Source organism: Aureobasidium pullulans, assembly GCF_000721785.1.
Source record: "Aureobasidium pullulans EXF-150 unplaced genomic scaffold scaffold_19, whole genome shotgun sequence".
Classification (NCBI taxonomy): Eukaryota; Fungi; Ascomycota; class Dothideomycetes; order Dothideales; family Saccotheciaceae; genus Aureobasidium; species Aureobasidium pullulans.
In genome coordinates, this window is record NW_021941039.1 from 330,872 (window position 1) to 357,989 (window position 27,118).

At 45.5% G+C, this 27,118-nt stretch overlaps 7 protein-coding genes across 7 annotated transcripts; 5 read left to right on the forward strand and 2 right to left on the reverse strand.

Moving 5' to 3' along the window:
• Window positions 1-746: 746 nt before the first annotated feature.
• Window positions 747-3,879, reverse strand: M438DRAFT_367978 (FAD/NAD(P)-binding domain-containing protein). The gene is made up of 9 exons (XM_029908006.1): window positions 3,685-3,879; window positions 3,440-3,633; window positions 3,302-3,387; window positions 2,981-3,249; window positions 2,605-2,927; window positions 2,494-2,557; window positions 1,901-2,444; window positions 1,693-1,851; window positions 747-1,640 (listed from the first exon to the last, which is right to left on the reverse strand). Exons 2-9 carry the CDS (start codon window positions 3,479-3,481, stop codon window positions 872-874), a joined length of 2,256 nt encoding a protein of 751 aa, XP_029757572.1. The 5' UTR covers window positions 3,482-3,633; window positions 3,685-3,879; the 3' UTR covers window positions 747-871.
• An 835-nt stretch (window positions 3,880-4,714) lies between these two features.
• On the forward strand, window positions 4,715-5,812 carry M438DRAFT_338161 (uncharacterized protein; the record flags this gene model as incomplete). The annotated part of the gene is made up of 1 exon (XM_029904089.1): window positions 4,715-5,812. The coding sequence occupies one exon, from the start codon at window positions 4,715-4,717 to the stop codon at window positions 5,810-5,812; it is 1,098 nt and encodes a 365-aa protein (XP_029757573.1).
• An 890-nt stretch (window positions 5,813-6,702) lies between these two features.
• M438DRAFT_78527 (uncharacterized protein) lies at window positions 6,703-7,722 on the forward strand. Its single transcript, XM_029910321.1, has 2 exons — window positions 6,703-7,352; window positions 7,413-7,722. The coding sequence occupies exons 1-2, from the start codon at window positions 6,805-6,807 to the stop codon at window positions 7,651-7,653; spliced, it is 789 nt and encodes a 262-aa protein (XP_029757574.1). The 5' UTR covers window positions 6,703-6,804; the 3' UTR covers window positions 7,654-7,722.
• Window positions 7,723-7,915: 193 nt separating this feature from the next.
• M438DRAFT_338162 (uncharacterized protein) lies at window positions 7,916-8,763 on the forward strand (the record flags this gene model as incomplete). The annotated part of the gene is made up of 4 exons (XM_029904090.1): window positions 7,916-8,000; window positions 8,066-8,149; window positions 8,205-8,476; window positions 8,530-8,763. The coding sequence occupies 4 exons, from the start codon at window positions 7,916-7,918 to the stop codon at window positions 8,761-8,763; spliced, it is 675 nt and encodes a 224-aa protein (XP_029757575.1).
• A 387-nt stretch (window positions 8,764-9,150) lies between these two features.
• M438DRAFT_383628 (uncharacterized protein) lies at window positions 9,151-10,705 on the reverse strand (the record flags this gene model as incomplete). Its single annotated transcript, XM_029908947.1, has 2 exons — window positions 9,151-9,632; window positions 9,808-10,705. 2 exons carry the CDS (start codon window positions 10,703-10,705, stop codon window positions 9,151-9,153), a joined length of 1,380 nt encoding a protein of 459 aa, XP_029757576.1.
• Window positions 10,706-15,412: 4,707 nt separating this feature from the next.
• On the forward strand, window positions 15,413-16,640 carry M438DRAFT_338163 (uncharacterized protein; the record flags this gene model as incomplete). The annotated part of the gene is made up of 6 exons (XM_029904091.1): window positions 15,413-15,463; window positions 15,531-15,716; window positions 15,769-16,017; window positions 16,079-16,130; window positions 16,192-16,256; window positions 16,623-16,640. 6 exons carry the CDS (start codon window positions 15,413-15,415, stop codon window positions 16,638-16,640), a joined length of 621 nt encoding a protein of 206 aa, XP_029757577.1.
• Window positions 16,641-17,167: 527 nt separating this feature from the next.
• Window positions 17,168-18,373, forward strand: M438DRAFT_358101 (uncharacterized protein; the record flags this gene model as incomplete). Its single annotated transcript, XM_029907240.1, has 1 exon — window positions 17,168-18,373. The coding sequence occupies one exon, from the start codon at window positions 17,168-17,170 to the stop codon at window positions 18,371-18,373; it is 1,206 nt and encodes a 401-aa protein (XP_029757578.1).
• Window positions 18,374-27,118: the final 8,745 nt, after the last annotated feature.

The following is a 27,118-nucleotide window of genomic DNA, read 5'->3' on the forward strand; positions in this document are numbered from 1 at the left end:
AGTCCCTGGAAAAGAGGATAGAGATGCAAATACTGAATTCTTAGTCCTGGTAGACATGGTCAAAAAGAATTCCCCTTTGTCTGTCAAAAGTCGACCGGATGCGGCGTGCTGGTTTCGTTTTGTCAAAGAAATCTCTCAACAACTGCCTCTGAGTGATAGAGAACATTATCACCTTCAATGAGCGAGTGTAACAAGCAACCAGCTATACTCGACTCTGTCTAATCGTGTCAGGGTGGCCCCCACAACATCATGCCACCTTTGTCACCTCCTAACGTATATTGACTACACAAAAATTGAAGTGTCCGACACCTTGTTGTTCTAATTTCTGAATCTTTACATTCAGTGTAGTTAGTATAATAACGGCTCCGCCTGGTGACTACTGTGTGGTCTTATTCGGATCAATTCCATTCATTCTCGTGCACTAATCTACACTAGACATTCATGGAATACTAATCCACCGCTACAGGCCACGGTGCCAGACACTGCATGAAAACCAGTACGATAAGTCCATGGAACACGACGAACTTGTAGAAGAATGCTTCGATTAATCGAAAGAAGAGTTAAACACTTCTACGTCCGCTTAATCATGATCTAGCAACTTTAAATCCCAACTCTCGATTCTAGATTTCTGTTTATGAACTTCTTGTTCCTGGATTTATAGATGCCAACTGCTTCCATCTAAGGTAGAACTTAGGGATAGAAGTATCTTATAACATGACGCCTCGCACCAAAACATGACATAACAACTCGCTAGAATGAGATCGATTGTCTACATACGCAAAACAAGAGAAAGACAAGATGCGCAAAACGCCCCCTTCATCGAACAACGACCTGCTTAAACCCTCCGTCACATTCTTAATACCATCACCCCCTACTTCCTACCATTTAACACAGCAGCTCTTCTCCCAACACTCTCCACAGTCAACGCAGCTCTATGTCTCTTCTCGGTGATAACATGCTCTCTGTACAAATACGCCAGACCCACCGTACCACCGGGTCCAAGCATAACGGTGAAAAATATCATGGTAAGAACAAGTTCAAACCAGCTTTTCTCCAGCATACCGGCGGATTTGGCATCCCAGGCGAAGTAAAAGAGCCATAGATATGTGGATGCGATGAAGAGGAGTAAATCCCATTGAACCACGTCGGCAGAGAACGACTGTACGTCCGTAACGGTTTGAGCGAGCTGCTGCGGGATGAAAAGATGGTATAGCGATACAGGTGTGTAAAGCACCGTGCAAAGCCAAACAACCGTCGACATAAGAGCAGGCACAGCAATCGTGTATCGAATGGTAAAGACATCTCTTTTCGGAGCAGAGATTTTATCTTCGTCAATGGTGTCGTTCCAGAATTTGCTGATAGCCCATTGAGCAAGCGAATGCCAGATTGGGAAGTACCGCCAGATTTGCAGCCATGTTTGACTTTCAAGATTGTCGGGGAGGAAGTAGGACTGCAGCAGAGGCAAGTAGTAGACCAGCAACAAAGAAGGTAGAATGGCACGGGTGTAGTTCAATCTGGTCAGTCTCATGTCGGTGGCTTTGAAGGAGTCGATTGGGGTCATCACCCAATGGAGGAAGTAGTACAGAGGAGCTACTATTCCCACACCTTTCGACTGGGCGAAGAAAGCGAACAAGCTAGGGCTGGTAGCTGTTAGTCACAGTCGACGGCTACCGCACGGCGTAGGTCACTTACAGCTGAACGGGCATCAGAGCATTGCAGCGACGAACGGCTTCGATGGACCAGATTGCGAGGATGACACCGAAGTAAGCCAAGATAGTAGCTACGCGGAAGCTGGTAGCAAGATCAGTATCCTCTGAAGCAGCGATAGAAACACCCGACAGCATGGCAAATCTGTCGCAATGTTAGTCACGAAAGAAGGTCAGATCGTGACATTACTTACCGGTTGCTCTGTCCTCCGAGAGACGCAAGCGGCAGTCCGGTGCCATTGCGAGTCGCATCGAACATACCACCACTTTCAGTATCAACGAATGTGGGATTCGCGATCCTTATCGCATACGCGAACAGGCCGAGGAAAGGGAGAGCGACCAAAGCTCGACGGAAGAAACTCTCCTTATGACCATCGCCTTGCTCAGGGTTGAATGGCAGAGCGCCTTTGAGAGATGCTTCTGGAGGGGGCAGGTAATCGAGCAAAGTCGCTCCCACCGCCATGTTGCTACCTAGGTTCTCGAGAAAGTCTCCAAGAATGGTCAGTCCATATTTTGCGAACAAGATATGACCCCACGTCGCCAGGGCTTGGACGCGGGTGAGTAGGTTGGAGGCATCGATGGCAGCTTTGGCTCTCACTTCGCGATTTTCCTGGTAACCTTGGAGGCAGGCAACGATTTGATCCTCGGTGGGTCGCCCTTCTTTGATCTGATCGGCCAGCTTCTTGATTGAGTTGGCGAGAGCAGCAGCACTTTCCATTGCTGCGTTGCCTCCAAAGCCTGTCTGGTGTCAGCTTTGTTTAGAATCTTTCAACATGATCATGCTTACCAGCATTTGGCGTCATCTTGTGTGAGGCGTCGCCGACACAAGCGATACGTCCCCATGTCCAAATCTTGGTCTTGTCAGCACGCTATCAAACAATAGCAACAAGAGCACTACCTTGTAAGAAGCGGTCTCGACTCCAACAAGAGTGCTTGAGACGCCATGCTTGTGTATATCTCTGAACTGCACATTCTCCGTAGCTTTCATGTTGCCATGACGCTCTGCAAATTCAGCCTTGTCAGCTTCAGTGTATGTCGGGATGTGGGGTAGCTTGTAAGTCTTGTCCATCTTTTCGAAAACAAAATAGTAGGTACGATCATCCTTGCCGACGATGGTCATCAGGCTGCAGTCCTTGTTGTAGCCGACATGCAAGTCACCAATGGTCAAGCCAGACGAGGAAGAAGCGATTCCGTAAAGACATCGATAAGAACACTCGAGAGCTTTGGAGAATAGTCAAAGAGACGTTTGACGTTGAAGGTGATGGATGGCTTACAGTCTTTGTCGGCCTTGACGAGCTCCGGATCTTGTTCATCCGCAAGACGCCACATTTCACTCCTGGCTTTCGAGTTGACACCATCTGCTCCAGCCAGGATATCACCAGTATAAGAGCTGCCATCTTCACAGACGACTGTGACTCCATTGGGTTGTTGGCGGACCAGCGAAAGCTTTTTTCCCACAAGTACCTTGCTCTTGTCCTTCAGGTTGTCATACAGAACCTGTAAGATATCTTGTCTATCGCTGAATGCGAAACCATATCCAGACCTGTGCCGCATGAGTACGGACTGAGGTATGTTGAGCGTCTTCTGCGACCTACCTGGACTGCATGAGCTGCGAGACACCGTTGGGTTTAGTCAACAGTTTGCCAGCGCTGTCGCGATCGTAGATCCATTGAATAGGTTCCTAGCCAGGTCAAAAACTGCACGCGACTTTGATCGGAGACGTTCAAGCATACCACACAGGCATACAGAGCATCTCTACAGCCTAGCTGGTCCATGATCGGTGGAGCATGAGCTTTGAGTCTACATCACGTAGCTTGAGGTAGGCTGTACTGACTCTACAGCCATTTGACATGATGCCGATGGAAGCACCAACCTGCGGAGCTATCTCTTGCCTTCTCTCCAGGAGAACATAGTCGATCGATGCTTGCTGTTCATCTCGTTACAAAGGTTGTTGACAAGAGTATACCGGGGATCGGACCTCGAGAGCATTTGCGAGCGTCAGGCCAGCGATGCCGCCGCCGGCGATGACGACCTTCAGAGAGGTAGTCATGGGGGAGAAATTGGGCTTGGAAGGGGACAAACGATTCATCTTGTGCAACGGGGAAGCATTCAAGATGTCGGTGATGCAGGCGCGGCAGAATGGGCATAAATAGAGAAACCAGAGAAAATGGACATGTACGCGTGAGATGACAACATAAGATACAGAATATCCATCCATAGCGCTTACCTGAGTCTTGACGGAATATGAATAGGGTACTACCGGTGGGTGACACGAAGCACGGAGCATCGACCTACTGATTGCTGCTGAGTGTCACGACTAGAAGATTACAAATAATCCAGCGAAACATGCCAGTACAGAGGGAGAAGCGTACAAGTTGGGCAGTACGGGACGAACGGGAAAAGAAAAGTGTGCTGAGGGAACGAAGAGTAGTGCTGACTAGAGAAATGCCAGGATTGAAAGAGAGTTTTGGACGCCGAGGCTGGCTCCACCGGTGCGACTCGATGATGAAGAGATCACAAGCGCACATGTTCGGACCCTGCAGAAGTGAGCAGGTTTCAAGGTCAATCGTAAGCACGGCGATCCGCATGCACCAGAATTTTGTGATGAGCTGGACAAAGCGATCGGAGTTGAGGATGTGGATGAAAGAGAACAAAAAGGCTTTGGAGGATTCAGGAAGCGCGGGGTCTGCTAGCGCCAAGAAAGCCGGCGGTCGGGAAACTCCGCGTTCGAGAGACGCGCGCCCTCGGCCAGCGACGAAGGAGGAAGTCGCGACTCGACGGAAAGGACCAACATCATCAAGAAGGAAGGAGCAGATGACCTGTTGGCAGGGAAAGAGATAAAATAAGCACGCGATTACTGTACGCAGCAAGAGCTGTGGATCGGTTCGCTAAGGAAGGAGCTACTACGCGCGTCCAACTTCAACGACTCGCCCGAGAGCGTCCACACCCAGCCTCCACCCTCCATACCGCCAACGATACCCCCTGACGGCATCTCCATACCATCCAGTATGGCCGACCTCACCACTCTCGGCGATCCGACAAGTGATCAACTGCCCATCGATACGGGTGACCACGATGGCGACGTCACTGATGCGAACAACGACAACGACAATGACAATGAGAATGACAACGACGAAGCACCCTCGACCTACAACATCGTCTGTGAAGCGGCACCTCCTGAGCGACGTTTCCCATCCTTTGAGGCGGCCATAGAGTTCGGCAACCAGTGGTCGCGCGAGAATGGCTTCGACCTTGTCCGCATCAACAAGGGCAAGCAAGGCCGCAACCCTCAGGGCGTGACTTACAAGTTCTTGTGGGAGTGCAAGCGTCATGGCAAGCCCGCAAACACTCGCAAGTTGACGCCTGATAGACGACAGCGAGCAGCTCGTGGTTCGGTCAGAATGGGTTGTCGCATGCGCATCGTCCTCGTCGCCGTCGAGCCTCAAGTGCCTCAGGGCGAGTGGCAGATCAGACACTGCGGGCGCAACGGCCACAACCACGGTCCTGACAATGCTGAGACTTTCCCTGCCGTCCGCCGTCGTACCCGAACTCATGAGATGGACGTCTTTATGGCTACACAACTGCGTCAAGGTCTGTCGAGATCAGAGACGCTTCAACTTGTCCGTCAACACTGGCCAGATGCTCTGGTCACTCGCCAGGATATCGGGAACTTTGCAAAGACTTTTGCCCAGAAGATTGGAGCTTCTCGTTTGACCCCTGAAGCCACTCCCGACAACTCACCGATGCCGCCTGTGCCTTCATCATCTACCAACGTCGCTCCGATTGCACCAGCCAACACTCAACATGCTCAGCATTCTCAACCTCAACACCCTCTCTCACACCCACACCAACACCCTATGCAACCACTCGGCATGCCTATCCAGCAGCAGTCTGCCAACGATGCCACTCGAGCTGCTTATCAGGCCGGCTACCAAGCAGCTGTTGAACAACATCGCATCAACAGTGACCTCAATCATCGCGTACAAGCTCTGGAGAGTTCTCTCCAAGTCCAGGATCGCATCGCTGCTCTCGAGCAGACTGTCAATAATCTCACTCAACTCATCATGAGTGCGTACATGCCTCACATACAGCATCCTCAATCTTGACGGAAGCTGTTTAGCGGGTCTGAACAGGCAGGCGCTTTTGTAGTTTTTTCTTGCTTTACGTGATACCCATGACTTCTTTTCGTGTCACTCCTTGACTTTTCTAGGTTGTTTCCAATCAACACACTTCTTATCATGCGGCCCTGATTCTTCGAATGATTCATTGGTCATGTTTCCTCCCTTGCTTCCTGGCTTAACGAGCTTCAGCGCTTAAGAATTTGGTTTATCGGGGACTGTCGCATGTCGTCTTCTGACCTCGCTTTTGTCGCTGCATCAACAACTCGCCATGTCGTCAGCAGTGAAATGTCTCTCTTTGCCGGAGATATTGTGCCCAATTTTCGATTATCTCCAAGATGACCGCATTACGTTGTACTCTGCTTTGTTCGTCAATTCCACTTGGTCGAGATACAGTGTGGAGTGCTCTGGCGAAGCGCGCCTCTCTTCACGCTTAACATGATCGACCACTCTCGACGACAGCGTATCGCGGACGAGATACACACCTCATTTTTCTGGAGGGACGATTATCTTCTCTCCGCTCCCGGCTATGAACTTCCGCGCTTTTCGTCGTCAGAAAGATGTTTACTCCAGATTGACAGTTTGTTTGATCTGGATGACTACCATTTCCACAATCCCCCCTCTTTTACCTGCTCACCGCATCGCCTTCGTGATTGGGCGAGAGATGCCGAAGGGATTGACTCGTTCAACTCATGGAAGAGACAACGCTCATTCGGCCGTTTGCCTGATCTTCGTTCTGCTTTGCGAGGAGACTGCATCAAGAACGCCGCACTGAACCCTGGTCCTCGACCCAGCGAACGCCACAAGGTTACGCTCAATCTCTTGAGCGCAGTCCGAAGTTGCGATGCGTCCTGGCCGCGTCTAGCACTCGGTCTCATTCTGGTACTGCTGCGTTATTTGGTCCCCTGACCAGCTTGGAAAATCTCGAAGGACTCTCCCTCCCTCTGCTTCGCTTTGATCATGTGACCTTAATAAGATGGATGCATCAGCGTGAAGGGAAGCGACTCTCACCCAAGCTGAGGCATCTCGCTACTCAGATCTCATCTCAAGGTGCTCGGATACTATTCGAGCCCGTACTTTCAAGACTCACGAGCCTTACGATTGGTTTGTTGAACAGCAAAGATGTCTGGTTCTCCTTGATCGGGCGCTTGACAACTTTTCGTTCGCTGATTATTCATTCGTCCGTGAAGAAATTTGCGTCTCCACATTTCGAGGCTCCAGGTAACCTCCATGCCCTCGAAAAGCCCATTGTCAGCTTGCCAATGGATCCCGGTGAAGACAAGGTCGTGACTGACGAACAATTTTCAACTCTGACTTCCGGGATGCCCTTGTTGAGATCGCTCGAGTTCAAATTCCGCCTACGTCTCTCTCTGACTGCATCAACATCGGTCGCTGTAAATTGTCCGTTGCTCGAGGTCTGTAGATTGTCCACTCCGGTCGATATCACCGCCTGGACTCAGACCAAAGCACCCGTCTTCCCGGCGCTCCAAGTACTGCATTTACCTCATTGGACGTTCGAAGCACAGTGGTAAGTAGAGCTTCAGTGTCACTCCGGCATCACGGAATGACTTTACTGACTCGAAAACAGGTGGATGGAAGGGGGTAATCGTCTTGATCCGTCTATTGCTACTTATGGGTCGGAGGAAGCGCATCAGCTCTCAACACTTTGCCCAAAGTTACAGTACTTGAGGCTGGCCTGTGTGGATTATGGTAAGCATGAGTTGGAGCAGTACAGGAAGGTTCGAAAGCCAAGGAGTCAGGCAATCATGAGTAGTCGAGCAACGCTGTCCATGTTATCGTCGATGCATGGCGCGACACCCTCTCTGTGACAGGTAGTAGATAGTAGACAGTCTCCTTTCTCTCGCGCACTTTGACAGTTCTTCTTTAACATTCTCGATCTGAAAGTCAAAGCTTTGTTCGCGTTTAGTCGTCGTCCCCTTTGCACCTCCATTTTCATTTTGGTCAGATCTTGGCGTATTTCACCCATCAATAACAATAACAACCCACCTTACCATTTCTTTCCTCCACCTCCACCTCCACTCCCCTCATCCTCATCAGCAGCGCACTGTTTGATCAACATTACACGCAGATATGCCTCTCCCCAAGGCGCTGTCATCGTTGATGGCGCGTCTGCCTTCGCTCAACCACCAAGGAGTCAAGGATGATGCCACCGTTGGTGCAATCTCACATTAGTCTATCCATCTCTCCATCTAATTCCTTGCTTAAGCTGACACAATGCAGAGATAACGACTGCCACCTTGCTGGCCCGCACACTTCTGGAGCGCAGTACGCATCTGCTTAAGCCTCGTCTTGTGCCTCCCACTTGTAGGTCAAAGCCCAGCCACGAGTATCGAAATCTTTCGTATCTCGAACGTCCTAGACATTAAATTGCACCTGGATCATCGTGTTGTCGTGGACGCAACCGCATTCCATAAGATCGCCCCTATTGAGACGCTCAAGGAACTGACTATCACGCTCCCTGACGCTATTGCTAAGATCTCTCCTACCGCGTTCATGGCTCTAGGCAATGTTGTTAATCTTCGCACCCTGAAGATCATCCCCCTTGGTAAGATCAGTTGCGATGTCTCTGTCGTCAATCTTGTGATGCTGGAGAGGCAGTGGAAGGGAATGGATTGTCAGATTGTCAGATTGGTATCTATCTCGGTCAGGAGGAGGTTGGGGTGTTCGCTAAGCTGTGTCCTAAGTTGGACACTGTCCGGTTCGCTACGGTTAAGCGTGCATGTCAGAAGGAAGACCAGGGCGAGATTGTTAAGATCGAGCCCAAGGAGGTCAAGGGTGAGGGGGTCAAGTCACCTAACAGGATGGGTCTGCGCAAGAAGCTCGTCAAGCACTTGCAGCAGAGTCTACGTCGCAGGCTCTTCGCCGCCCACACCTCAGAGCCTCCAAGCCACTGCTGTCTCCATGGTAGAGATTCATGAGGGTTGAAAAAGCAATGCTTCCCTGGAGTAAGCAGTCGGTTAGTCAGAAGAGTACTGTCTGGGAAGCGGCAGGACAGTCGATAAGCCCGCGTCCATTCCTTCCGCTTCAAGGAGATCAGATAAGCTGCCAACGACAAGGGATCAGGGGTGGCAATAGCAAAAGGTATGGGGAAGAGCGGTGAAGAATCAAGAACAGGGTCGGCCATTTCTCCGGTGGTTTTATCATGTTGAAGTAGACATGATTAGTATATCATCTCCACTAACAAAACCAGATCGTCTTTCTCTTCCATGCCCCTGTGTACGCATACAAGGCATCGGGTGGACAAGGTCATAAATTTCGATTCGACTCCGACTGCGCGAAGCAGTCTGTGCCGTTGTCAATGTATACTATGGAATCCAGAACGTCTTTTCTGCATGTGCGTTTGCAAAACCACCGCAATTTCTGCATGCGACAAACGCAAGGCTCAACATTCCCTTCTCCAGCTTCATGAGGGTATTGTTGAAACCCTTGTTGCGTTTGTCTTTTGCTAATCGATCTAGAGTACCGCGCTGGCGGCACCATGATGCAAGTGCACCATCTTGTCGTCCTTGGCTCAAAGATTGCGATGCGAGCGTGAGAGAATGTACGAATGACATGATATCTTCACTCTGACAGTCCTTCGTCATCACCTCCCGGGAAAAGTACTGCTCTGTCAATGGAACATCTATCTCGCTCACCCAGTTAATCCCGACAAGTATTCCACCGCTTAGCGTGTAGACTGCGTGCAACCACCCGCATGGTATATAAAGTGTTTCCTGGTTGCTAGTGACTGTATACATGCCACCTTCGAGCAATGGGGAAAGCGTTACGAACTTGTGCTCGGCGTTGCCTGCGCGATAGATGAGGTCGAGATTCCTTGAGGTTGGGGGATAGCAAGCTCACAACTTGACACAAGATCCTAGAGTGGCGCTCAGAACATGAGTCCCAGAGTCTGCCAGTCGAAGCATAATCGTTAGTCTAATGGTAACACACATATTCTTTAATGCTGTGAGTAATCTGCATACCAAGATGAAGGTCTATGAAAGCGTATTGGGGAGAGAGCACAGCTCCGAATGAATCACTGTCTCCACAAGTTTGGCCAAGCTCCATGCTCAAGGCCTCTGGAACACGCATCATGTATTCTGTATGAGAAGACATGGGGATATTGAACACGAAGGGTGTGTTTGATGGGTCTGGTTCAGATAGACATCGCATGACGTCGGCGATTATTTCGTAAGTTTCGTTGCCTGAAACGAGATATGAGTCTCCCCGACGTCTTATTTCGCCCCTGGAGATGTTGGCAATCACCATCCCTTCAATAATCTTCTCCCTTGGTGTCGTGAACCAACAGTCGTCGTTGTGATATACCCTGGGACTCCCGAGAGAAGGCTCGTCGTAAGCAGCTTGGCTGCCGAGTAGTCGGACTTTCTGCGTCAAGATCGCAGTCCTAAAAGCTGCTGCCAGGGCTCTGATTGGAAGGTCCTGAGTTGCAAGGAATCCATCCAGTAAACTATAAGTATCGTCCGAGTTGTTTGAATAAGGGTTCCTGTTTGATCCTGCTCCGTTTCCTGTGCCCCATATACTTTCGGTACCTTTTGGAAGGACCGCAGGATCTTGCTGCAGCTCAAAGATCTTGTCTCGGAAATCGGCTGGATCCTGTACCCAGGTTGGAAAAACGCCTTTGACAGCAAGACTACTCAAACGCTTCTGGAGTATTCGGCCAGGTTTGGGTATGACATGTAGATAGACCCTGATGAAGCTCGAGTCGCCGGTAGTCAATGGCTCGTAGTGCACTCCTGCAATAGTTCCTTCTGATTCCTTGATGATATGTTGGAAGGAGGTGGTGCGGTTAAGTCCTGCGGCTGGGAAACTGTAGCATAGCAGAAAGGGTGCTCGAGCGGAAAGTCTTCTGTTCGGATTCATTGGTTCCTCGGTCTCCAGGTTGATCGCTTCAAACTCAGTACACAAGGGAAGCTGGGACTACGGAGACTCTGAAACAGTCTGAGGCAGCTGAACCCTCTATAAGAATTGGAAAGCGATATCATGATCAGCCTAGCCAAACTGCACGAAAAGAAAGGTTGTCGAGATTGGCTCTACTCTCGTGATCCACTTTCGGTTCTGTCTTGAACGTACGTGCGTAAGTGGCAGATAATGTCATCAATTTCGGTCAATTGTTCTGTATCTATCTTGTTCTGCATCTAAAGACCCCACTGCTAGGTTCTAGAGGTTGTGTGTGATCAATCCACTGGCTTTAGCATCTGTTGCCCTCCTATCTAGGTCAAGCGTTTTTACTTTTTGCTCGGGGCCATTGAACATCTCCTCTCGTTCACATTTGCATTCAAGTTTTGGTGGGAGCTTTCCGCTCCGCTAGTCTTGATCAAAGCTTCTGTCTCTTACCTGACGTGTAATGCAGTGGTACAACTCGGATATTGGAGTCCAGCATCTTAGTATACTCTTACACTTTCTTAAGTTGATCCACCTCCATACGACTGGTAACTCAAGCCACAGGATCAAACACCTCGTTTGATATCGCCGCATGACCCCTGAGGTCAACTTCCCCACTTTAATCGATGATGTTGTACTTTTGACTACACTTTTAGAGTTGCTGCAATATTCCAATGCGGTCTGGCCTCTGTCTAAAGGCATGCTCTGTAATTAGGCACTTCTAGGGAGCTTGGCATGATTTCTCGCTCGGGTTCTGCGTAAGACCCGATACGATTAAGCCCTTAACCAAGACTTAACACCTTTTTTGACACTTAACTTCACCTACTCCTAAAAGACTAATGCTCTAGCGGCAAACTTTATCTAATCATCCTAGACACGAATTAGAGTACTTGCTAAGGAAAAGGTTAACACGCCAGCTTTTCGGTAAAAAAGAGTGTTTTAGCTCCGTAGAGACAGTCGCTTAGATACTCGCTTAGAAGGGTATAGCTCGTACGAGTAGCGCCGCCACTCGTGTCGATCTAGAGGGGGAGGTAGAGCTACTAAGTCGTTCTTAAGCGAGAGGCCGAGGGCCGCGATATCGAAGTCTAATATAGATATTACTATATAGACTATAAAGACCTCGAAGAAGGTGTTACTACTCCTCCTACTCGATAGTCTTAAAGAGTAGGGTTACCGTCTACGGCCTCGCTTAGTTTATTATAAACCTCGTAAATCGTTTAACTATTTAGTCTATTAGAAGGAGTAGGACCTTAAGGACAAACCTACTAAGAACTATCGTCGCATCGCGCGGTTTCGAAGAGATAAGATACGACGGCTCGCGCCTCTACTTTTTAGTTAGAACGTTATTAGGACCTGTCGGCGACGATACTTCGTATTAGCTAAGAAGGCGCTCTACCTCGTATATAAGCGACTAGCCTACCTAGCGAGGTAGTATAACATCGCGAAGGACATTAGGCGAAGCGCGGCGTAGTGTTTAGAGGTCTTTAATAACTATGTCGAACGACTATACGATAAATAGAAGGAGCTTATCTACTAGCGACCTTAGCTAGATAGCTACGAGACTCTTAAGCGATACTCTCGCGCGAGTAAGAGCAAGGGATATACTTAGATATAGGGGTTTATTAATAGTACCTTCTTAAGCACTATAAGACTATTAGATGCTCATTTTTAGAGGTTAACATATAACGGATACTATGCTAGCAATAGCCTAAAGTTCCTCTTAGTCGTTATACCTAATAGGTTAATATTAGCAACTTCTAGACCCTTCCTTAGACCGGACAATAACTTCTTATTATATAAGTAGTTAGGTGTAGCTAAGAAGGTCTAAGAGGTCTGCGTAGACCGGCCGATGTTGTTTACCTATAGTAACAATGCGTTTTAAGAGTGCTATAGCGTAATCGCTCCCTTCTACGACCGCGTAGGCTATCGGTATCTACGAGATAACGAGAGGTTAGCAAATTATTATCTTTTAAGCGCGCGCATTGCTATTAAGCAGGGTTTTAGCAAGCATAAGGGATAGTTTACTTACTCTTACTTTAAGCACGCGCTAAAGTAAGGTCTTTAGCCTATTAGCGTATACTTCTTAGTGTCGGTATTACTAATAAACTACCTTAGTTGTATAAGATAGGAGAAGGGGAAACTAGATCCGATTACCTCTCGATTCAACTATATACTCTCGATTTAACTATATAGTTAAAAGTAGTAGTAGTTCGACGGAGAGTAAGGAAGGAGATAGAGTAGTCGACGACGACTCTTAATATAGCAAATATACACTAAAAAACGCTAAGTTTAGAGACTAGTTTACCGCGCTTAACTCTAGCTTCCTCTCTAGCTCATTAAAAGCCCTAAAATTTGATTAATCTTCTCGTTCGTCGCCTTCTATTCTTCCTCGCGCCTATCTATACGCTCTACTAGTGTTTTAATTACTGTTTCTACCTCTAAAGTAGGCCTCCTTCTACTCTCTATCTTCTCTCGATACTAGCGCTCGTCTTAAGCGAGCAAAAGGCGACCGAGTTTAGTTACTGCGTCGGCTCTATCTAACTAACTTTAAGAGCTCTAAGATAACTTTTTATGCCTTCTGCGCTTCCTTCTAGGTACTTCTTTATTATTAGAGCTATCCTTATTATCATTTGCTAACCGCTTAAGCGAGTTCTCCTTATAGCTATTCCTTTAAAGGCGCTCGGCGATGACACGGTCGTCCTTACGCTATTTTACCTTATTAGTTTCCTCCTTCTTTGCTAACTTAGCAATTAACTACTCGTATAAGCGCTTAAGTTATAAAAGGTTATAGCTAGTGCTAACCTTACAATCCTTCTTCCTTTCCTTATACGTTAGTATCTAGCCCTTAAGGGTCTTCTACGAACTATTAGACTTATATCCATTTTTTGCTCCTAGGTACGCGCGTTTAGTCTTCTACACCTTTAAGTCATATATACGGCTAAAGTTAGTCTCTAGCATTATAAACTACGCCTATGTTATTATGTCTCGTAAGCTCTTCTTATAGCCCTTTACGAACTCTAGGAACTTACTCTAATTATCCTTAGTCTAGCGATATCGAACCTCCTTCTTTATTCTTCTGCCCCGAGGACTAAGGCCGAAGACTATCTTACTTACGCTATAGTCCTCGTTATCCGAGTAGCTCTACTTAACTTCTACGATTTCTAGACTTATCGGGGTAGGTAGCTCGACCTACGTAGGTTTTAGTCGGATCGGTGTCGACGGAGGAGGCATCTAATAGACTAGCGTAGTCGGTTACGGTTAACTTACTAGCATCGGTATTACTAGCATTAGTATTAATGTTATCGACGGTAGGTACTAGCTCTACGGCATCGACTAAGACGGTACAAAACCGCGCCTATATAGGTAAGCTAAGTAGTCGTCGACCGTCGCATACGCTAAGTAGTTAAACTAATTATTAACGACGCGACCGTATATAGGGCTATAAGACGATTAGGGTACATACGGCTAGCTCGAAGGCACCTCTACTACCGAGGGTTAAGGTAGCTATCCGGTGCTAGGATTAGTCGGGAAACTATAGGGACTTCTATACCTAGGATAGGCCATTTTGGCAGCGTTTTAAGCGTTCTAAGGTATAAGAAAGGTATAACAACCTACGAACAACCTAACTACCGCTAACGTTAACATTAACTCTAGATCTATATGCTAAGTACGCTATAATAGTACGCCTTACCCCTTCTAGTCGATAGCGAGGACAGACACTTAGTAGCTCTCGTCGACACCCTCTAACTTAATTATTAGCGCTACCTTCCTCTTTAAGCAATAGCTTGCTTAGCTAGCTAACCTTATATACTACCTTCGACTTAGAGGGCAGCTCGAAGCGGTCCTCTCGGAGCCCTTCCGAGCGAAGCGAGCTAGTGTCTCTACGGAGCTAAAACACTCTAATTTTAATGTCGGTGCTCTAACCTCGGCTATATAATCATGTAATCTTTCTTATTTAGCATTGTATATCGGTATATTCGATCTTCTAACTAAGCATGCCTTACTTAGTATAGGAGACGCTCGGTTTTACGGCCGAGACGTAGGCGCTATAGTTCTATAGCGTTTACTCGAGCTATTTAGGCAGAGCCGGTTAGCCTTAACGATTGCGGTCTCCTTTATATTCTAGTTTAGGACGCGTTGCGCGGTATTAGATACGAGCCGAGAGAGATCCACTCGGACTTTCTTAACAGAATCAAGATTAGGCTAAAGGCCAGCGAAGCAGAGACCTAAGCACATAAAGACATAGCCATGCTGAATATCAGGGATGGCGGGCAAGTGTCTAGCCAATCAGCGTTGGCTTAGTGCGCCTGCTCGATCTGACGATGGTGCAGTCTCGCATTTATAATAACTATGATCCAGTACTTTCAAACCGAAGCTGTCACGCTCTCTCAAACACATGAATTTCGCGATCATCTCTGAGCTTGCTCTTCTGCTGACTGGCCATGTTTCGCACACAAAGCCGCATTCTTACTTCCCTTTGCACTTTTTTGCTTATCTTCTTATTGCAAATATGGTATCTTTCATCTGGCGACCACAAGGCCCTAATTCCGTCTGAAGTGGTGGTCGTGGCCCCCCAGCAGATTGAGACACAGCTTCTCTGGCACGACATAGACACTAAGAAAGACTCCGACCTGCCCATCAAGATACGCAGTACGAGGTTGACAAAGAGAGCCTTGACGTTCGAAGATGCCGTTGCCAAAGGTTGCGCTAGGCTTCGCCAAATGGCTGGGACCGACCGTGTGGTAATTACAGCAGCCCAAGAAATGCTCACTTGGAACATGCCTACTCACTTATCACTTCTTAGCTTGCTGCAGGAGCGTTCAACGATGAGGATCTTGCCGGCTGGTCACAGGGGATCGAGGATGCTGAGCCTCCAGACGATTTGCAGAACGCTTTGACATCCCTAGGGATCCCTTTCCAGGAAGACGACTTCCAGGAGATGAGTTGGGAAAATAATGCTCGCACAACCAAGAACGGCAATTCATATCCAGTCAGTGTCATCGAGTGGCAAGTTGCACAAATACTAATCATCGTCGACCCAGCCATCCGGTGCTGAATACACCAACTACATGAATGCAGGAAGTGGCATCATCATCAGCAGTAACAACTACGGTCCTGGTTCATACGATGTTCCTCGGAACATGTGGCCACCATTGTGGAGATTCTCCGACGTGACATGGTTGCAGTGGACCCGCGCCGCTAATGCTAACGTTGGGAACATCAAGTACTGGATGCGAGTCACGATCGCCAATGACGATACTCTCGGCATCATCGCTCAGCTTTTTGGTGGCGTGAGTACATTCTTGCGGACCAGTCTACGCAGAACTGGACAGAAGCTGAATGTTCTCTTAGGATAGACTCAATGTACCACAATGGCCCGGAGAGACATTTCTCATGTCTGGAGGTGAGCAGAGTGTGTCAGACCGGTTGCCGCTCGCATAGACTGACAAGAGTACTTGTGACAGATCAAGGGAAAGCACTACTGGGTACGCCGAATGCTGCTGGGGTATGCTGGTTTCTAGCACAGCACGTAAGTGAACTTGGACGCCGACTCACGGTGTCAAAAGCCACGGTGTTTGCCTCACTTGAAGAAGGCTCTGGAACGCCTTTGTCCAACATCCTCTTTTACATAGTTCCTTCTACGTAAGCGTTGGAACAAAGCTCTGAGCAAGAGACGACATTACACGCACAGCTTGTTTGAGAGTCAAGTTGGACACTTTGATTCCATATGCTATACGCATCATATAGACCAGTAATCACATAGTGTCAAACGTCGCTACATACATTGCTGGATAGTCCATAGACGTTCCCAAAAGTTGCGGCTGCTGCTGCGCTATGACACGTGCATCTTTGGTAATACATGATGGATGACTGAACATATACTGATAACTCAAAGCCCGAGGCTAGGAAGTAGGATAGTACAGTCTGTCGGAGTTTGGATCTTGTCACGAATTCAACCGAACCAAGGACTAAGCACCGAATAGTCACTGGACCACATGGTACAACATCTGTAGCTAGAACGATGTTGGGTAAAATTGCTGCATTATACGTAGATGATAAGATCCCTGAGATTGGTGGAATTGCTAGTATTCCATCGCAAAATATCGTTACGTATTTGTATGCGGGCATTTAGGTTTGTCTCACCATCCAAGTGAGACCACTTGTAACTGCCAGAGGAACTTGATTTTCTAGAATACTGACGCACAGCACGATCAGATACAAATTCGCCAAGGAGAGCTTTGACTCCGGCTTCGCAATAATACACTAACGTTGGAACGCAAGCAAGGAGGTGGTCGAGCTAACGCAGATCCCATACATTTGTCCGTGCGTGATTACTAAGGCTTGCTCATGTATCACTAATAACCCCGCCTTCCGGTCTGCTTGTCATATGCTTGGATCGCCGCCGACTGAATATTTGTTTCTTCCTCAGAATCTTATACAATGCCCGATTTCTCGGTGTTACCAGCACCGTTGACCTTGCACATCCTTCTGGAGCTGCCAGATTTGAAGGCTCTGTATGCTGCGATTCTAGCTTCGCCGCACATCTACGCCGTCTTCCGTCTAAACAGCAGACGCATCTTCAAAAGAGTTGTCGCACGCACTCTGCCAGCGCGACTTGTCTCCCCGGTTCTAATATACATGTTATTGCGAGAGCGTCTAGTCATGGAAACCGAGACTATGACCATGGAACAGATGCAAGCGACGATCGATGATGTGGTCAGCACCGCAGCAACCAATCCATGGCCTCAAATATCCCATGGGACGATCTTCCATACAGTCGCTGAAGCAGTCCGCATTCATGATATCGCTTTCTTCATCCTTCGCTCTAAGCTTGACTACTTTGGCACGCTCGTATTCGAAAAGCTGGCGAATCCAAATTTCAGATATAGAGGACCCTACACTCCCCGTTACAATCCAGAGGTTGTCCTCCTGAACATACGACACCCTTTGAGTGACCCTAGCTGGGCTGAAGAGACTCGCGCTATCCGTGTCCTGTGGCTTTTAGCTGCTGGATGGCGAGCTTCTCAAGTTATGATGACTCCGCCCAATGGCACCGTGGAAAATTTAACACAACCTCAGCGAGCACTAGTCAGCCTTGAGGACCGATCGATGATGGCGCTCTCTGTCGAATTAGCAAGAAGCTTTCTTCTAGGTCCTGTGCTGCTCCCGCCTACCAAGTGCAACAGGACAGTTAGCCGCAATTTCGACGTCCTACAGAACTATCCTGTCCGATGTGCTACGCCCATCCTCCTGGATACCTCGGTTGACGGATTACCGACCGTAGCACAGTTTGCGTCAATTCCAGCACTTCCTGTTGACACGTCATATGACCAGAGCAATAGCTGGGGAGACACAATATTCGACCTCCTGGGAATAAATCGCGAGTTGTTATACACCAGAATCCATAGGCGCCGTCTCGACGGCCCTCTGCAAGACTCGAGAAGCGAGTCTTTTGACTGTCTCGGATTTGGGCTTTGGGATACTCGGCGTACGTGTTTTGAGCTAAGGATTCGCTCCCACACACCGCCACAATCTGCGGGCAGCTCCTTGAACAAGACCCGTCTGAGTAGGAGTGAACAAGTGTTCCGGCTGTATAAGCTTTATGAGCAACAGGAGCAGCGGGAGCAGCAGGGCTGGCATCGATAGAAACGACCTCACTGCCATGCCCCGAACGATCCAGCTCCCCGTACGAATCGACTACAACCTCGGGTTTTCGCCGGTCTTTTTTGTAACTGATATATATTTCCATCTATTGACTTCCCAGACTAGAGTTTGCATCGCAGAAAGGATATCGTCTCACACAAAGTCGCTTTAGGAGGCTTCAAATTGTTGATCCCATAGCAGGCTTTGAACTGCATTTCAATAACACATCCCCCGTAATGTGTACACACAGGCATGGAAGCACCGACCAGACGCGCCTCGCGTCCGGGTGTCTAGCCTTAACATTAACTATTCAACTTTGTTCACTTTTCTGTCACATCATATCTTACGAGGTCTGTGCTCGAGCGACAATCATGTTATAGCCATCTGATGATTTTCAATTGGTATTCTGTGGGCAGGCCTAGCCTATAAGATTCTATTATGATAGATGGCGGGAGAAAGACGTGAAATAGGAGTCTCTGCTAGTAGACCGCCTTAAATAGGGCTCGATGCGACGAAGATAACCGACTAACTGTTTCCTTAGACACGGAATTGCGCCTTACTAGTCTAGACATTCTAGAAATGGACACCCCTATCTCTTAAGTTAGAGGGAACCTATCCGCTACCAGGAGAGAGTGCGAAGCTAAGAACAAAGTCCCTTATGCATAAGTTAGTGGTCCGTTCTAACTACTTCTCGCGGCAGAAAAACCTTATAATCCTTAGATGTGTAGATACAATTGCCTCTACAAAGAGTTCTAGGTAGTATATGCTAATCTAGGAACTAGTTTAGAGTTCCTACATTCTAATAGTATAATCTAAACTGCTAGAGATAAGCTCTCTACTAGTAGGTGAGATTGTAACACTATAGACCGTAACTTCGTAACTAGGGTTATTGCCGGCCTCCTCTAATCCCTTAAGAAGGTTACTGCTTACTAGTTCTAACACTCTAACACTCTTATCTAAATAGCTAGGGGCTAGAAAGCGATTATCGTATAAGACATTAATAGTAGTAATCTAGTCCTCGAGGGTAAGGTAAAGTAAATACTAGTTGTCAATAATATCCTAAACATAGAAAGTGCGATTAGCAGATCTAGATGCAATGTAATAACTATTAGATGAATAACTAAGGAGTCCATACCTTGCTTATAACTAGCAAATTAATGGTAGATTTAACCGACGCTAATATCTTAAATCTAGAACCCTAAGACAGCAAGAAGCTTTATTAGGAGGTAACTATATAACATAAATATAAATGATCTTATGTTTAGCACTAGTAGCTAAATATCGATTGCCTAGACTAAAGTAGACACTCCTTATATATAGATCACCGTTCTAAGGTAAGCTCGTATCCTATAGATGCTTAACCTACTAGCTATTATCGACATCGAAGATCCCTAGATAGGAATGCATTTTTAAGCTTTGTAGCACTTTAAAATCTATCTTTATTTTCTAGAATCTTAATGATTAGCCCGAATCCTGTTCTATAAGCTCTAGACTATGTAGAGAACCCATTCTAGCCTTTACTAAGACATTAAAGATAGGAGTACCGAGAGGTGGACCCCTATAGCCTACCGCAAAGTATAGACTAATATATTAAAGGTTTAGTGCTACTTAGGCCACTATATCGATAATAGCTTAGTTACTATAATTCATATAACTAGCCGAGTCTATATAATCGTAGTGCATTATAACACTATATATGTAGCGAGATGTTGCTAATTCTAACTCCTATAGATCGATGCAAATTAGAGCGATAGATAGTTAGAAGAGACTATAGAAGATAAGATTTGTTAGATAGACCTAACATTAATGTAAGGTATTCTTAATATATCTTAAGATATAAGGAAGAATAGATTTAGCGTATCCCTATATAAGCTTATAAAGGGTAGGAAGGCTCTTAATTAGACTAAGTAGATTTTACTACTCGTTATCTCGGGTTATAAGCTACGTCGTTAAGGCATTAATACTGCAATATTTCTACGTTTTAAGCGGAAGATCTCTATAATCCTTAAGAGTATAGGTTAGTAGTAGATAGGCTAGTGCTAATATAACGTAAAGAGACTAGATATAGTAGAAGCTCGCTAAGGTAGTTAAAAGCTTAGAGTAGCGCTTCGCTTCGAGATTAAGAGACACTAGTAATAAGAACTTAATATGCATATCTTAGAAGATAAATGGTCGTAAAGCTACTTAATGCTCCTAGCTAGTACTAGAGAAATTTAGCACGCTAGTTAAGTCGAGAAAGTCGCCTATCCGCTATATCGTTTTAGTTAGTAGACGCATTATATCTCCATTAGCTAGGGTTCCCCGTCGATGCCCCTACTAATAGGACTATGTTTCTATATGTTAACGATATGCTCTATTATCGCAGCTAGGACAAACACTATATATGGTGTTACTACTGTCTAGTAATGCTAACTTAGCGTAAAGCTAGTAAGACTCTGTCGCTTATAGTATACCCTAGACATAACTTATATAAATATATAGCCTAGGAACCGCTTTAACTAACGTCTTATATTAATTAGACAGTAATGCAAAGGATCTTAAACTTACCTTAGCCCCGTCTTTAAAGAGATAAGCGCTACTAAGTCCTTCATTTTAGGCCTAATTCGTAAGAAACTTAGTATCGTTTAACGAGCATTTTAGGAAGTAATGCTTATTAACATACCTATTCATCTCCTTCTATATAGCGCTTATTAGGTTATCTCGTTATGACCTAACTGCCTCGCGTAGCTATAACCTTATTAGTAAGTCAAATTAATGAATAGTAATCCCCTACTTACCTTATAGACGATAGCACTACTAGGTATATATAACGTACGCGTACCTAGGTTAGACTCTCGCTCTGCTTCCTAGACACTATTCTATGTCCTCTTTATTAATTCATTCGTCTAATCTAGGTCCTAGACAGCGGGACAGAAACTAGGATAGATAAACACGGGTTTAGTAGAAGGGGGTACTAAGCCTAGCTACATCTTAACGCCTACGCTAGTTACATAATTAACGATCATCTTAGCTCGATTAAAAACACGCTACATGTTAGGGGGTAGTAGCAAGCGACCCTATATAACAATCTACCTAAGGTCTTTTCGCCTAGCGTAGTAGACGATACTAGGCTCGTCGACAGCCTTAGACACTTGTTGCTAACTCCGGCGCTAGCTGCCGCGCTTAGGCGGCAAAGGAGAGCTATTAGGATCGTCCCTAAATATTATTTCGACTAGAGCAGGTTCGTAGTTAGTAGCACGTGCGCCTACGTAATATTAGTAACATCTATCTAAGTAGGACGCGCCTTCGATATATACTATAGGTAGAACCCTATACTCGAGGCATCTAAACAGTTAGTATAAATGGAAAGACGCGTTAAAAAGGAGGCAAGGAAGCAAAAAGTAGAAACTAACGCGTCTTCGTAAACAATAGTAGGTAGGTAAAGAATTAGAAGAAGAAAGAGAAGAAGGAAGAGAAGAAGGAAGAGAGGAAGGAAGAGGAAGATAGATACTTAGACGCGTTTTATAGTTATCTATAGCAATTCGCAGTAGTCCGTACTCTAAGATTACGTAGACTTAGCATTCTCGTAGCCGTCTAGCTAACCCTAGTAGACTATGCTAGACTATCTACTAGACTCTATTTATAACCCTAAGCTCTTATAAGTAGACTCTACGCTTACTGTCTAGACACGGTCTAGCTAACTATATAGCAAGCCATTATAAAGGAAGGAAGAATTCGTTGCACGAGTAGAACAATCATTTAATATTAGTAAGTCCTTTAAGTAGACCTTAGTAGAGTATACTAAGTCGCCGTCCCTATCCTTTATAATAATTTCGTACGCTTAAATCTCCTCCTTATAGTTAGCCGAACCATTAGGTAATCCTACGAACTTAACTACGAGCATAACGTAGCGCTTGTCATTAATAACCTTACTAGTAATATTGCTAATAACCTTATTAAGGTAGGTAAGCAGCACCTTTATAAGACTCTTATCTAGGTCGAGAACCTCGAAGTCCTTATTAACCTTAGCCTCTAACTTTTCCTTCATATTAGAGCCACTATCTATAATAATGTAGTAGCAGCTACTAGCAAGGAACTTAGTAACATCCTTACGTAGCTTAAGGTCCTTATAGAATATAGTTACTGTCTCCTTAACCTCTTTCTCTAGTCTAGATAGGGTACGTAAGTCTCCGACGCTAGAGGTAGAGGGGTAAGAGATCGAGGCCGAAGATAAAGTAGGAGACGAGTTAGATCTACGACTACTAGAAGGGCTAACACCGCTAGTTCCCTTAGACTTAATACGGGAGGTAGCATCGAAACTACCTATTACTTCTCTAAAGCGCGGAGTATAGGCGCGCGGAGACTAGGCGGCGGTAAACATAGTAGTATTATTATAGTTATCTTCCTCCTTGTTCTTAATCTAGACTTTATAGGTCGTTATAGTAGCGACGCGTTAGGTAAGAGTAGGGGTAGAGGGCTCGTTAGTCGAGTCGATAGTTATAGGAAGAGAGAACTAGCGCTTCTAAGGGGGCTTCTAGTCGGTACGGTAGACCTAGTAAAAGGCGAAATCGAGCGTAAAGGTAATAGGTAATAGTAGGGATCGTGTTCGATAGACGCGCAATTAATAGCTAATGTAGTTAAAGTGCGCGTGTACAGTGTAAAGGGTTTTAAGGCAGGCNTTAGGTAGAGGCTATAGAATGTTAGTGTTAAACAACTAACACGTTAAGAAGGACTAGACACTTATAGTAGCAAGAATAGGATCGTTCTCGTAAGTAACATCGATCGGGCCTACACCGCTAGTAGGAGTAGCTAGTTTATTAACAACCTTAGGAGTGCCTCTCTTTCTAGGAGTCTTAGTCTTTACTCTAGTAGTAGGAGTTAAGGGAGTCTAATTCTTATCTCTAGACTCGGCTTCGAGAGTAGTAGGAGCAGGCTAGGTAGCAGGTTAGTAGCCTTAGTAGCAGCCTCGGTAGTGGTCGCCTTCTTCTATAAACGTAGTATAAGGGATAGTAGAAGCTACTTACGAGACCCGTCATTAACTAGTTGTTAGCGGTTTTGAACCTATTCCTTATTAGCCTCCTTTTCTTTTTGCTACATTACCTTATTCGCATAGGAGACGTACTACTAGAAACTTTAGACTCTTTCCTTGTCGGCACTAGATTATAAGTAACCTCTCCTAGTCCCCTTAACCCTCGATCATCGTAGGCTTCTCTTATTCTTAGTCTAGCTTAAGGTACTCGAATTTGCGATCAAACCCGTATTATAACGTTAATAAATCTTCTAGTCTAGAGAGTAGTAGATCTCCTAGCGAGTAAAAAGCTACTAGTATTCCTAGGCTTTCTTTTGTAATGTCGCTAGCTAGATAGACCGCCTTATATACGCCTATCTTAAGTATTACCTAGATTGTATCGTCCACCTCGATCCGATATTATGTTCCCTTATTAAATAACCGCGGTTCGTATGCGGCCCTATCCCTTTCGTGTTTATTACTACCGCTAGTACTTAGAGTATCTACGGCCCGACATAAAATATCCCCGTTAGCATCGTCCTACATTCCTTTATGCTCGCGGTCGTTACGCCTCTTTATGTTAGCGTTAATCTAGTATACTAGCTTCTAAAACGCTTCTCTTCCGGCATCTGTTTACATTATCCTCGCGGTATCGCTAAATTAGCCTTAGTAATTACACTACTCGAGCATAGAGCTAAAAACCTCTACCCTAATATAGTTCTTTCTTTCGATAGTTAAAAAGTTAGTCCTAGTAAGTCGAGATATCTTAAAAATGGTTACGACGAAGGCGTAGAAATTAGTGTATTCTTTGTCGTTAAGTTATAGTACTTGCTTAATAGTCTACGTAAGCGATCTATTATAGACGCGTCTCGTTATCTTAGTTTGCGAATAAGGTATATCGGGGCGCCGCTACTTCATCCTAGATGCTAATATTAGTAAGGATAGCAAGTATAGAAGGAATATAAGGTAATCTTATGCGTTCATCCGTGTCTATGTAGTTTTAGTTATAGGAGAGCCGTAGAGGGTTGTTCGTATAAGAAACTCCTAACATGCGGAAAAGCAGCTCCGGCCGCTAGTCGTCGGTCTCGTTACCCTAACTATACTTTACTACTTAACTTATAACCGTTCTAATACCATTTTCGATGATTTGAACTCTAGAGGAACACTTATTACAACTATAGTCGCTACCCTCTTTCTTTTTAAGGTACTAGGCGGTTATGCTATAGTACGATAGAGCAAAAAAACAATTATGCCGGTTCCTCGCGTTAACTCCCCTATACTATTACCTACGTTAGTCGGACATCTAGCATTTGTTCTATTAACAATACGACGTGTCTCTATAGAAGAGTTTGCTTAGTATCGTACTAGACCTCGTATATGCTCGTTAGAGTTCTTAGTAAGTAAGCATCTTACATCGCTTTACTTCGCTAACCTATCTTACTTAGACCTCTTTACGTAATCTAGTAGACTGTCTGCTAGACTCTACTAGACTTACTACTACTCTGTAATAATCTGCCTTCTCCTACTCGATAGTTCTCTACTCTGCCTTCTGCTATTAGGTCAAAAGTCTAGTAGACTGTCTAGTAGACTAAGCATCTTATATCGCTTTACTTCGCTAACCTATCTTACTTAGACTACTTTACGTAATCTAGCAGACTATCTACTAGACTCTACTAGACTTACTACTGCTCCGTAACAATCTGCCTTCTCCTACTCGACAGTTCTCTACTCTACCTTCTACTATTAGGTTAAAAGTCTAGCAGACTATATAGTAGACTAAACATACGCCTTACTTCTACTCTAATCTTATATGCTAACCCTCCCTCTGCCTACTTCTACTACTACTTCTACTTCTATTTATTATTCTACTCCTATAACACTAGTTAACCTTACTATTTCTTATATTACTCTATTACCTTATTACCTTCTTACCTTATTATAGTGTAGTTGCAAGCTTACGCTATAAGACGCACGCTTTAGTATTAAGTAGAGCCGCGAGACTTTTAGCATTAAAACAATAGTTTCCGCGACGGTAACGCTGTTTTGCTTATCTAATTGCCTATAGCCCTCCTTTAAGAACTTGCTACTACTACCCTCTCCGCGCCGCTCGCATTTGTTATCCCTTCTACGTTACCCGCTAGTCCTACATTACTGTTGTTTCCTACCTACATTACTTTACGCCTTACGATTACCTATCTATAAGCTTTCCTTTAACACCTCGTTAATATTGCTCTCTACGCGCCGCTTACCTCTATCGTCTATACCGCATCGCCTTATTAGTTAGCTATTAGTAGTTACTATTACTTTGCGCCGACTTATTACTTATCTGCGCGCCCTTTTCCTTTAACATTACTTTGTATTATTATGCGCACATCCTCTAGCCTACCTCTTAAGCACTTAGTACACGCCGCATCCTCTACCTAACTAATTCTAGCTGTTATTTCTTTTACTGTTCTCCTTAAGGTTTAAACTACTACCCTTTCGAAATTTGGCCTAACTAACCTTAACTTAGTTAGCATAATCACCTAATTACTATCTATTATGGCCACTAAATTAGCTTTTCTGGGCTTCGAAAAAGAAAACTCTACGACCTTCACTATTGACAACGTTACACATTAATTTACGTAAGACTATAAGGGCCTTACTAGAGGTTTCATCTTTACCTACATAGGTCTTAGTAGGATGCAAATTAACACCTACGATAGGGCTATTTAGGTAGCGATCATAGCGGACTCCACTCTTACTCCGCCTAGCAACTTAGAGGAAACGGTTAAGTTCGCCTAGGATAAGCATAACGAGGCCGTCTACGAAGTACGCTATAAACTCTAGTCCTTACTTCTAAATAGAGGGTCGGCTGTCGAGTGTAGTAGCTTATTCTAGCAACGTAACAATAAGAGTAGACGACCTAAATAGTATAGGGAAGATTAGCTCTATACCTAGGCGTCCGATAACCTAGGCTTTCTCTTATTAATGCTATAACAACTTTTGCTAATAGAGGTTGTAAGAATTAGAAGGGAGGCAAAGCGAGACTTTAATAAAGAAGTTAAGGCGGCTAGCACCGCGGCCTTAGCTCGCGGATCTAGTAAGCGCCCTATAACTTTAACTGCTACTACACTTATTACTAGTTAACTAGGTTAAGGTCGAGGCCGTACGAGTTCTTCGACCCGCTCTCGTAGTGCTTCTAGGGCTAGAAGTAGCAATCGAAGAAGTATAAGCAGCGCTCGCAACTTAACATCTAGCTTGTTAGATAGTATAGGAGACATGCATCTTAAGGAGGCCTTAGATACCGAAATGATGGACGTTAAAAAAGAGCTAAAGGATTAGCTTATAGTCTTTGTCTAGGTCGATGTCCTTAATCCCGAAGCTAGTTAAGCTACGCTTACCTCCTCTACGCCTATTAGACTTAACTCCTTTTTTAACGGCTTAGAGGGCCTTACTTCTATGACCGATTTAGCAGGTTTCCGCTACGAGTTAAAGCAGTTATGCCTTCGTAAGCCTCGCCTAGCACTCGCCGACCTTTACGCTAGCCTCTATTCGACTAGGTCGGATTCTTTCTAGCTACTTAAGCTCGTCGACGAAGAGGTAGACGCTAAAGACTAGGAGTTTGAAGTAAGGGCTGTTAAGAAGCAGTTTACTAGTTTGTTTTAACAGTTCTAGTAGGAAGCAACTTCTACTATTAAAGTCATCTAGGTGTTTGTTATAGCTAAGCGTGCCCATTTTAAGTTAATTCCTAAGGACGAATGCTCCCTTAATAGAGGGAT

Excerpts from the sequence above, each read along its gene's own strand:
- M438DRAFT_367978 (XM_029908006.1), bottom strand. The coding sequence starts at position 3,481 with ATGGACCAGCTAGGCTGTAGAGATGCTCTGTATGCCTGTGTG. Across the intron at positions 3,388-3,439 it reads ATGCTCTGTATGCCTGTGTG|GAACCTATTCAATGGATCTA; the intron begins GTATGCTTGAAC and ends TGACCTGGCTAG. Across the intron at positions 1,852-1,900 it reads CTCGGAGGACAGAGCAACCG|ATTTGCCATGCTGTCGGGTG; the intron begins GTAAGTAATGTC and ends ACATTGCGACAG.
- M438DRAFT_78527 (XM_029910321.1), top strand. The coding sequence starts at position 6,805 with ATGCATCAGCGTGAAGGGAAGCGACTCTCACCCAAGCTGAGGCATCTC. Across the intron at positions 7,353-7,412 it reads TGGACGTTCGAAGCACAGTG|GTGGATGGAAGGGGGTAATC; the intron begins GTAAGTAGAGCT and ends ACTCGAAAACAG.